Source organism: Gigantopelta aegis, unplaced genomic scaffold (assembly GCF_016097555.1).
Source record: "Gigantopelta aegis isolate Gae_Host unplaced genomic scaffold, Gae_host_genome ctg2123_pilon_pilon, whole genome shotgun sequence".
Lineage (NCBI taxonomy): Eukaryota > Metazoa > Mollusca > Gastropoda > Neomphalida > Peltospiridae > Gigantopelta > Gigantopelta aegis.
In genome coordinates this window covers 75249-87632 of record NW_024532852.1, presented here as the reverse complement: position 1 = coordinate 87632, position 12384 = coordinate 75249, and the positions used below count along the sequence as shown (strand labels likewise).

The window sequence follows — 12384 nt, the reverse complement described above, 5'->3', positions numbered from 1 at the left end:
ATTTCTATTTTTTACTGTATATTCACTATCTCTTTAGTATACACCAGTCATGTTGACTTATGTCCTGAAGCTATTACTCACTGTCCTTTTAAAGATATAGGCTGTTCTGAAAAGAAAGAAGTAAGTCATAATATATACTATATATGTACTTTGTTTATATTGTATCTCTTTAGATGACTAGAGGTGTTCGTGACAAATTTGTTCAAAAACATTTATCAACTCCTAGTGGTATCATTTCTCACTTATTGCTAATTGCTTCTTTCCTCTCTAATCTCAAATCTCACCTCACATAAAAAACAAATAGCAATGAAGTTGAAAAGGATGGTACTGGGTCTTCACTATCTACATCAACTACACGTGAGCTACTGCTAAAATAATTTTCAAATGATCCAATCAGATGGAGGCTATAACGCATGATCCTGATTACAACCATACTCAATGGAAATGGCCTCAGCTAATGTGCCTGGATTAGATAAATTAGCACAGTCTATTGCAACAAAATATGAAGTGGACCAGTTACATAAACATCTTTCTGAGAAAGACAGTGTAATCTACGCACTCCAAGACAAAGTGAATAATTTAGAATCAACAATTCAACCAAAAGTTCTGAAAATGAGGATAGAGACTTTCGTTTGTCTCTAATGGAGAAACAGCAATTATGATGGTACAATGTTTGGAAAATACCTCAGTTTTCTCAACGAATGGAAGATGCAAGAACCGGCAAATACACCTCAATATTTAGTCTTCCATTTATTCTAGTCGCTATGGTTAACAAAATGTGTCTACGTCTTTACATTCTTGGAGATGGTATTGGTAAAGGCACTCACATGTCATTGTTCTTTGTCGTAATGAAAGGAGAATTTGATAACATCTTACAATGGGCCATTTACTCACAAAGTAACATTCAAAATTAATTAACCAATGTGGAGGTCGTGATATCATTGATATATTTCAACCAGATCCTTTAAGCAGCTCTTTCCAGAAGCCCAAATCTGAACATGAATGTGGCATCTGGTTCCCTCGTTTTGTGTCATTAAATGAACTAATGCAAGGAGGCTTTATAGTTGAAGATACAGTGTTCATCAAAGTGAAAGTGGATGTCACTACTATGAAACATCCATAACAGTAGTATAGGACAGGGACAATGATGTTTTATTGATTGATTTGTGAATATAATTTATAATATAATCAACTTTTAATCTAATAAAGATTTAAAAAAAGCTTCAGTCCATTAGAGGTTGTGACCAGTAATAAGTACTTGTACTTATTATCGTCAACTGATGTATACTGCTTATTATAAACATAGGCTGTCTTTGTTTTTATATTTCTACTTAAAAGTATTTTAGTTAATTCATATAATTTAATTATAGGAACATGGACATGCTAAATGCTTGCTGTTTCTTCAAAAATATACAATATTTGCATGACATTTTTATTATTTTTACTAATTGTTGTAGTTTATATAATAGCTTTTAAATGTTGTGTTTTTGCATTATATCTATCATTGTGAATGCTTTATAAGCAATTTCATTGAGGAAGTAGGTACATACCCTTTACACCACCTCTTGCTGAGCTTTTCATTTATCTTCCCTTTAGTGATGGCGCTTATAATGAATTATTTCAACACAAATGTATTTTTTTACTATTACAATATTACATACATTAACACATCACTTATAATTAAACACTGCAGATTGCATGGAAGAGATGAAGTATGTAGTAAAAGATTTGGAGTAGTTTGTCGAAATCTTGAAGGTAAAACTGAAAAATCCAATTTATTAGGTTGTACCATTTGTGACAGCAGAAGATGACGTACTCTCCATGGAGTTATAGTTGGACACTTCTCTAAGAGCAATGCTATGGCTCCAGTTACATGAGAGCAGCCATTGATGAACCACTTCTTGTAGAGCGACAGATATCAAGATGTGAGCAGCACTTTGAATATCAGAACCAGGTGCATACAAATCCACACAAACTCCAGCATTTGAATAAACAAATGGTTTATCATTTTCTATGGCAGATGCAGTGATTACACCATGAATAGAACCAGGAGCTACCTTAACAAGAATCTCGAGGATTGTTTTCATTGTTGCCAGCTATACTAATAACCACTAATTCCTTTTCGCATTAAAACATCTAAAGCTCTTTTAACAATCAAGTTTTTTTCTCCATATATGGAAACATTAACAACTGATGGTCTCTTTCTCTTCATTGCTTTTTTAATAACACATTCAGCTCCTAACACAATAGTGTTAGCTGTACCTAAGTTAGTACAATCAAGTACTCGGACACTAAATATTGTTGCTTCCTTAGCTACACCAAAGGTCTTTCCTCCAATGGTTCCAGCAACATGCGTACCATGTCCATACAATCCAACCCACTACGATTTGTCCCAAATAACTGGTCAACAGGATCACATCCAGGGGACATAGCTCTCCCCTCAAACTCATTGTGAGTATACCATATGCCAGAGTCTAATACATAGACATCAACTCCCTTGCCTGTTAATTTTGCAAGGTCTTTGATATCGGCTGTTGTAAGGTCTTGCCATCCAGACGACGATCCAGACCCCATAGACGTATTAATCTTACTTCCAAGCTTTACATGTAATGACTCTTCATTGACTGAGTCCACTTCATCACTGTCAATTATCTAAAGATAAAAATAAACAGTGTGTCAGTAAATGTGTTATGTAATATTATGACATATACATGAGAAGAAAGATTGTTAGTAGATAGCACTCTCTATAGGAATTATATTGTCCATTAACTATCAATGGAATTTGAACTAGACCATAACACATTTCTAATGAGATCATTAACATGATGCTTCCACAATAATATTTATCAATAAACAAAATATTTTAGTTTACAGACCCACTAACTCAAAGATACAGCACACTTTTAAACGTTTTTGGTAAAGAAGTGACTTTGGATGTAAGCAGTAAACACAATTAATTGTCATTTATTGTCAGATGACATTTGAGAGATGAGATTTTATGAGAAATTGGCTCAGAAAATACATCTCTTATATTACTAGTGATTAACATGCTATATACTTCACATGTAGTTCAAGCACAGCCAATTGGATCTAGTGACATAAAATATTCACTTTTTTACTAATTTGTGTCATGTTCTATGGTAGATACTATTTGGAATCCTTTTACAAATGGTTGCTATGCTAACTGTTAACAACCACAGACCACAAGTGGCATATGGAGCTGATATTGTAATTCCTTTTTAAAGCACTTATTTCATAAACAAAAGTACCAGTTATTTCTCTGTCTCCTTCTTTTATCTAACCATTTTTGCATGACAGAGTTTACATACAAAGTTAATTTCTCGATAACCACAGCACCAGCTGCAGTAAGCTGCTGCATGACATACAAAATCATATTTTATAGCACATGCATATTGATTCAAATAAATGTCAAAGCTATTAACCATTAGCTATTTTCTTTGTTAACTCTTTTAAACTAATGGTTTAAGTGACAAAGTGTAAAGTCAATTAGTAACAATCAATTAAAATAATCCTGTACATCTTGTAATACAATTTACAACTTTTGCTGACCTTTTTTGTAAATCAACCTTTAGACAGCTTAGCTGAAATCCGTATGCAACTTCTTTGTACAATGGCATGCAACTCAATCTTAAATCCAGGTATAGATCGAATGTTTCTTCTGAAGTTGAATTAGGTCAGAGACATAGTCATGTATTTTTTGCAGTAGTGACAGAGGATTTCATATGCACAAAGTATACACTCTTCACTCTGATATTTCTTTTAGCACGAAATATCTTTTGAATTTTGAGAGTCACCAACTATGAAAAGCAAACAAAAAAACAAATAGAGAGTTTTTATAACAGAATTCATCATGCCTGCAATAAAAATAGAAATAAGATAAATAGAACTAGGCGACATTGCTTTGCATACATACTTTGTGAAGTAACGTGAGTTGATAGTCTTTAGCAGTAAACTTCCACTGACCTGCAGCGTTTAGTTGATAGTTACTGGTTAGGACTGGAGGTTGCAGTGTTTATATACACACTGATTAATTTAATAAATGACATCATCATCATGTTGCATAATGTACATTTGGCACCCACCACGCTGGTTAGTTTACCACAAAGGGTGTGGGAATGAGTGTAGTACAACTTCAAATAGTTTAGTGAGTTTTCATTGGAATGAGCTGGAAGAATTATCGACATCGATTTGCTTCCATGGATGGGCACTTAATTGGACTACAAGGGTAGAATGGGTGGGGCTCATAAAAGTGTCTGACCTGCTTCGTCTATGTTAGATCTGTTCAAAAAATTGATAGAGAAACTCTCAACAAAAAACAATACTTAGCTTTGAAACAACTGTTAATAATACTTACTGAATTAGACCACACCCTTCTTTCCATGACTCATAAGTCCTTTCATAAACTCAGCAAAAACAAGCAGAATTACAACTTATCAAAAAATTCCAAGCAAATAAGACAATCTTTTAAAACTTGTGGCTATCAATTGGAGTCAAACCAAGTCAGTTACCAATGGTGGTCAAAGGTGGTGTTGTCATCAAGGGACCTGTTTTAAAAAGGGTAAGTTGTAGCCCTCTATCCTGGTATGTAGCATGTCTAACATTATAACAATATTATATTACATTCTAATTACAGTTATTTGTCTATTCTCCTTTTGACTCTATTCCTATTACAGTCAATAATAATGAATTTATATTACATTGTGTATTGATGGAGTTTATATTGACGGCAAACATTGAGGACTGTCTAAATAATATACAAGTACATAATATTATATATACTTTATTTTTGTGTGACTAATATTAAAGTGACCTATTATTGATTTTTTTTGTTCACCTGAAGTCTAAGAGGTTCAGAATAATGTGTTTATCCTCAGCTCTCCTCTAACCCGGTCATCGTCCATAATAGGATTTATCCTTCGTATCAAGCCTCTACCCATATGTCCCCCTGATGAAATTAGAATTATGTTTATCATCAGCTCTACTCGCACCCATATGGTCCAATACTATAATGGATATCCTTCGCGCTCACTATACCCCTAAAAACTTGTCTATGTGAGACTTAGAAATATTATGTTTACCCTTAAGCTCACTCTCTTACCGCCGTATGGTCTCTGATGAGACTGTAGAAATAATTTCCCTATCTCAGCATTTCCTCCACCCTTATGGTCAAATTATGTGTTTATCCTTCAGCTCCTGTCCTCTGACCCCATAGGTCTCATAATGTCATTTTATTCTTAAATAGCTTACGGCATTCATCAAACTTCTAACTTTTGTCTTTAAAATGACTCGCATGAAACATAAGTCCAACTTTGTAGGCAAAAATTTACTATAATCAATTTTATCCTAGTCTATAGCAATTCCAGTCAACACATTGTTAATTGGGTCATCATGTCCCATTTTGTTGTTATTATATTGTGATCTTAAAGTTAAACACAAATCTCCTAAGGCCTATGTATTATCTTTAAATTAGTGTGTTTTTCCTTTTAAATTCCTTAATTACTCAAATTAACATTTTGTCTTTCAGATCTTGTGCTCTAAGGGATACAAGAGGATCTCAATTAACATGCGATCTCTCTTGTTAACTTTTAAATCCACTCAATCCATTGGCTATTAGTCAGCAGCTCAATAAAATACCATACTACTAGTAAGTATATTCATTGAAATGTTATGGACTTAATTTTTGTCACATTAAAATTATCCTATTGTATCACTTCATTAGATTCTATTGCTTATAATAGACAGACTTATTGTAATTTGCTTTATAAATTTATTTTTAGGGAGTGTAATCATTTTGTTACTATTCCTAGACATTCTTGTTGTTTATTCATTGATATTAACGACATATTATTTAAATTAATTAATATATAAGTTTATTATAAAATGGTGACAGTAATCTTGTGTTGGAGTGAGTTTAAAACTAATAAATAAACGCTCGTATTTATAATGACCACTTACACACCTAAACTTTCCGAGTGCGACTATTGTGTTTGTGTAGTAACGAGTTTGTAACATCTTTACACAATGTGGTATTGCCTCCCTATAATCCCATTGAATCTAGTCGTATGTTAGTTGTGTTGGTATAATGTAATATAGTGATAATATGTTTGCCCCAATTGTAGTCATGGACAGCTCGTGATTATTAGTGATAACACCAAAGTAGATATTTTTGAAAGATCTCCTCTATTTCTAGAAATAGTAGTCATTTTTAACATGTTTGTAGGTTGTTAAATCCCATGTATACTTATACCATTTTAGAGATTACTGACATGTTTAAGTGGCATTCCTGATTTATAAAGAATGTTTCACTATATCCAAACAGCTGTCCAATATCGTTTTCTCTTGTTAACAGTTTTCTTTTTAACTTAACCAATTATGGACCTACTCCTCTTACAATGTCAATTATATGATTATAGTAAGAGAGGGTCACAATCGGACATCAAAGCTGCTCAGAATTACTTAACCTCTCCACCCTAAATTAACTCCTTTCTTCTCTTAAAACTTTGATATCTTTAGGTACACCATCCAATATTGAGTATATTGAAAATAAAGATACCTAAAGAATGGCCATCAAAATATTAACAAGTTTATACCAATGTTCTACTACCTACCCACGCCTAGATTCCAGTCATATCGTCGGTAAGGTCAAAGCTTCTTTATCGATTGTTGATTGTAATTGGAGACTGTTAATTTCTTATTGTATTGTGTGGTGTCCAGCTCCTGTTTTACAAGCTTGGCACGTGGGTATTGCTAATAAATAATTGAATTCTATAGAATGTTATTGTTTACGTTGGATGTTATAGAAGTGTCAATGTCTTGTCTTAATTGAGCTTGCTTGCCCACATGTTGAAGGGATGGAGTTATAAAGAAATGCATGGAGAAATGGATGAATGGATAATGTAAAGATAATGATGAATAGATAGAGATTGGATAGATGATGAATCCCACTTTGAACGTAGATGTGGTGACATAAATAATGAATGATATTCGACATTGTTATGAATTGGTTGTAATTTTCACATTAGGGGATCACTGCATTGGTGTAGTCCTGTTAGCGACAAGAGATATCAAGTTAATGAAGAATTGTACTCATCATATATCACCATGGCAACACATAACTGTGCCAATACATTATAATAAATACATTTTAATGTTGGCAATATTGAATTAACTATTGTATTGTAATATAATTATATATATTATTATACATAAGTAAACAGATTTTATCACTGGAGTTGTCTCCTTACTTCCTTGTAAGAGTTTCCTTTTTATGTAACTACCTGGTTAGAGATGTCTTGAGAATTGAGTAACTCATATAAGTCTCTTTTCATCTGCATGATCTAATATATATATAGGTATGCCAGTAAATGATTACAAAGTTAAAACCTGTTCCCTGTAGTCTTGAATATATCTTATATAAAAACTTTCATACTTTAATGCTTAATTCTTTGTTTCTTTGTATCTACCCACACAAATATTTACATAATGCCTACACATCAAAGTCTAGACTGTGTCCCATATGATAACGTTGTATCGGGACAACGTTCTACTGTTATACAATCTCTTAACTGATTATAAGATTACAATTAAATGTTTAAGATTTTATAGTTTATTTTTCATATGACAAAACAAAATACTATTAAAATCATCACAAACTCATAACCTAATTAATTGTTATATTTCATAGTTTTCTTCCAAAATTTTCAAGAGGTTTACAATAGCCAAAATTATTACTAAGTTACTACAAGTACTAGTCTAGCCAGCCCCTCCCTAACTGACTATACCGTACTGCCCACGTGTTCTATTGAAGATCAATTGTATCAATACTTTACATTTGTTAATAAACACAAAAGACTGTCAATAACCATTGACAGATATAGTTCTGGACATTTTACATGATTTATAATGTACACCACCCATAGTCTATGAAAGGTGTTAAAAGTTGTAGGTTGTAATATGACAAAACATTATTATAAACACATTAATACGTTATTATAAACATAGATTAACATATCGGTTGAATGCTAGACAACACATTAATTGTGGAATGCTATAAGTTCCCACCTAATTTCCTTCGTGGTCTGTAACTTTGATCTAACTAATGACAATACTCATGGTATTTGATTATAAGGTTGTATACTCCCAAATACCTCCAACAAAATATTCTTTCCGTAATAAATGTCTTTGAAAATATCAGATTATACATATTAATAAGCTTAGTTTATCCAGAAACCAAAAAGGAAGATCTGGTATAACGATAATAACCTGCTTCAGCTAATTTTTCTAGCCATATAATCATCCACAGATACCCCTGCTAAGTATACACTCTTTGTATCTCTAGTCTGTATTTTATTATAAAGTCAGTATTTTTGCAAAGCAATTACAGAATGCAAATATAAATAAATTGTTATAAATTGATTAAATAGGAAATGATGTCCTCATGAACTAATCAGTCCGGAACTACCCACAAGATGATGAAAAGTCTGGAGCTTCAATACAAATCAACAACTATCATCATTCCTCTTGAAATGTTCATTTGTATTAAAAGAGTGAAAGCCCTTCAAGTCTACTATCAAAATTATGATTTTATATATTTTCTGTGTGATTTATGTTGTATTTGGTTACATATATACATAGAAATAACTTACAATCACTAATGTATTCAATGTCAATGAGTAAATCAGGTACATAAAAATCCTGTAAATACATAATTTGATTTCTTAACACGTATTACATAAAAATGTGTACAATCATGTGACACATAATCAATAATTTTATGTGAGCCTCAACAAGTATAATTTAGTCACACGTGCTTCCATAATTCTCTTCTATGTTTTAGATTCACAAAATTGATACAGCTATGGGACCTCAGCAAACCACACACTCAACTAACGTTTTAACAAAAGTAATGCTGTTGTATGTTAATGCCTTACTTTATAATCTGTGGGATTTTTCTCACTGTATATGATTTTTTTATTGTTCAAAGAAATGCTAGGCTAGGCCTTTTGTATTTTAATCACAAAATCAGTGAAATGCTGTGAATGCTAACATTGGACTTTTCAAACTGTAAACCGAGCAGACAATTATAGATTTTTCAGAATACTACAGAAGCTTCAAATTTAACTTTCATTAATGAGAGTGTGGTGATTACAGTCTAGAAAATATAATTGCTGTATTGTACAGTCCTCTTACATGATAAAACATAACAATAATGTTGTTATTTCCACATCTTTACAGCAAGTCCTTGTGCCCACTGTTGGTCAACAGCAGTGATCACCTCCTTCCAATAGTTCTGTTTTTTCCTGATGTCTCACAAACTCTGTCTAAGCCAGTAATCCCCAGATAACTATTTTGGTTCTATTTGGTATGTAACTGATAATCACTTTTATAGAGATCCTCTTAAGATATCTAATGTTATCCAGGGAAAGGTAGATCATCAATGACACATCAACATATCTTAACAACTGTGGGAGTAGAACTGATTTGATCTACATGTATATAGATAATAATAAAAAAGATATTATATTTTAGGAATAATACTTGTATGTCATTAGGACTTTTTACTCAATTAAGTGACTGATAATGATTAACTGTATATTTCAAGGGAGATAAATGATAACACCGTATTGCATAAGCCTGATGAGAACTTCATAATTGCAGATTTCTAATTAGATCATCTGAGGTGAGGCAAGAATTAGTTTTACTGTTTTGCTGTAGTAACTTCCTGAGAGGTATTTAGTGACTTGTGATATCAGTGAAAAATAGAGTCTCTCACAACATGGTCGCATGGTTTCATCCAGTTCATCCACTTCCCCCATTCGTAGTGGGGTCTTATCTCTTCTAATACATTGTCCATTCAGAGTTTGTAATGTAATCTATAAAATAATTTTAACATTACAAATAATAATTGCTATACTTTACAATAGAATTTTAAGTGGCTAGTATCTGGCACTGACAACTATTTTATAACATGTCTAACATCAGGTTAATGGTAGAATATTTATATGGACACAAATAGTGAGGATTGTGTATGTACACACACTTATTTTCTTTGTTATAAATATTTTTAAATTGATCTATGCAGATCTGTGTTTTATGGATAGGAGATTAATATGGCATACGATCATTGATTCTCGTGGCTCGAGGATCATAATTAACTTTGTCCAATGCTCACAATCAGGTCCTAAATAACTGTTTTTCCTTTTTGGATTGAAATACTTTAATATTACCTTTCTTTGATGCTTAGAATGTTCTAGAGATGCAAATGCCACAATTTTCAACACTCTGAGAAAGATCACACCAAGTAGAGATTACGAATCATGCATAAACAACTGCATACATGGCATTATGATAATTAATAGGTAAAAACAGTTGACATGTGCTTTGAGTACCTTTTAAGCCCTACCATCACTTCTACTCTCCCATGCCACGAAAGGTGTATGACATTATACGTATATTTTATATTGTCATGATATTTGATGGGTCCATAAGCCATTACAAACCTGCCAACTATTGCCTAGTAAAATACTATTGCTAGACAACCACATGCTATATTATGGAGTGATAGTAGCTAGTTAGTATGAATCTCTTGAGACAGATATCATATATATCATAGTTCATCAATCTAATATGTGTTATATAAGCCTATCCACTTGGCAGTTTTGTATAAAGGTACACCCTTTAGCCTATAGCCCTCAGGCATGATCTTTTCTTTACAACATTCCCTTGGTTGACAGGTTTAATAAAACCAGATAGACCTCTAAGCTGTGCTATATAATATACATAAGTTATAGTTTAGTACTATGGACGGCAAGGTTTGGGTGCGTAAGATATTGAGACACCAGACTTTCCAAACAGTGATAAGTTAACCACTATTCTGTTCCCAAATCACCTAACTGAGCATGTGCAAGAACACTGATGGCAGATTTCCTATTGGACACGTCAAGTTAATTATTATAGTTATCACCTTATTATTACCTTATTCTAGTTTTAAAAAAAGCATCATGTTTTTGTTGTTGAAATAAAGTAAAAAATTCTGTTCTATCAAGGGAATATACGAAATCCCCTCCATTGGTCCACCGAACCGATACCTATTGTTGAATCTCGATTATTGTTTCAATAACCTCTAGTATTAGTGAGTTTGATGGCGGATCGGTCCACCCTCAAAAGAAGAGAGATGAGTGTCACTGCCTCCATTACACGCCTGACCCACCAAAGTATAGGGGAAGCTGAAGCAAGAAAGATGATCTGGGAATGCTGATCTGTCGAAAAAACTAAAGGAAAAGCTGGAGTCCATGGATTCAGACTTCAGGAACCACCATTTTCCATCAAAGATCTACTTAAAGAAGAAGTGGATCAGGAGCATTGACAGACTATTCTCGACCAACATTATGATTATGTCTTCAATTTACACTACTCGGCTAGATGTGCTAGTCGATACATCCCTCACCCAAATCAAGCCATTATCTATAACAAAACAGGCTTGGAGGAGACTAGAACACTTGTATAAAAGTTTCACTAAGGTTAGTAATGCTGTGGTGAACTGGCTCAGACTGATGTGTTTGTATGATCTGTTTGCATGATGAGCAGTTTGAACAGTTCAAATGTGAACTAGAGTATATCAGTAAATCTATTTTAAGTTCTGATGAGCCAAAGATAAACATTGTCTCGTCAGAAATCAAAAATCGAGTAACAGTTGCTTAGCTGTTCGTTAAGTCTGAAATGTCTTCTAGAGAGTCATAATCATTCTACCACGTCTCTTTCCAAACGAAATTGAGAAAACAGTTGTTTTGCTGTTCGTTAACTGTGAAACGTCTTTTAGAGAGTCATAATCATTCTACCACATCTACTTTCGTCTTCTTCTCGTGAATGGGTGCAGCTACCAAACTTTGGATGTCCCAAGTTTTGATGTTAATATCTTCAATTGGAAGACGTTTTAGGACCAGTTCTGCATATCTGTTCATGACCATATCACCTTATCAGATTCCAAGAAAGTTGTTACCTCACAATCACTGAGAGATGGTCCAGCTAAACATTCCATAGAAGGGCTTTCTCGATCTGATGAATGCTATTCTGAAGCTGTTGACAGTTGAAATCTCAATATGACCGACAAGGACTAATTTACCAGACCCATGTGCGTATGATATTAGAACCCCTTCGTTGAAGAATGGTGATGGTAAGGAACTACGCAAACTGCATGATAGTGTGCAACAACATATTCGAGCACTAAAGGCAATGTACTGTGAGCCTTCAGGCCCATTCATCACTTTGTTGTTAACTCAAGTTGAACACATGACTATGTTTGAATGGCAAGCATAGTCAAGATGCACCAGTGTGCCACACTACCAGGATCTATTAGACTTCATG

At 33.3% G+C, this 12384-nt stretch overlaps 1 protein-coding gene across 1 annotated transcript; it reads right to left on the bottom strand.

The window, feature by feature from the left end:
* Positions 1-1816: 1816 nt before the first annotated feature.
* On the bottom strand, positions 1817-11987 carry LOC121391338 (alkaline proteinase-like; the record flags this gene model as incomplete). Its single annotated transcript, XM_041523000.1, is given in 4 exon segments — positions 1817-2053; positions 2263-2367; positions 2370-2652; positions 11859-11987. Coding segments are annotated over 4 exon segments (754 nt in total), but the record flags the coding sequence as incomplete, so codon positions are not given.
* Positions 11988-12384: the final 397 nt, after the last annotated feature.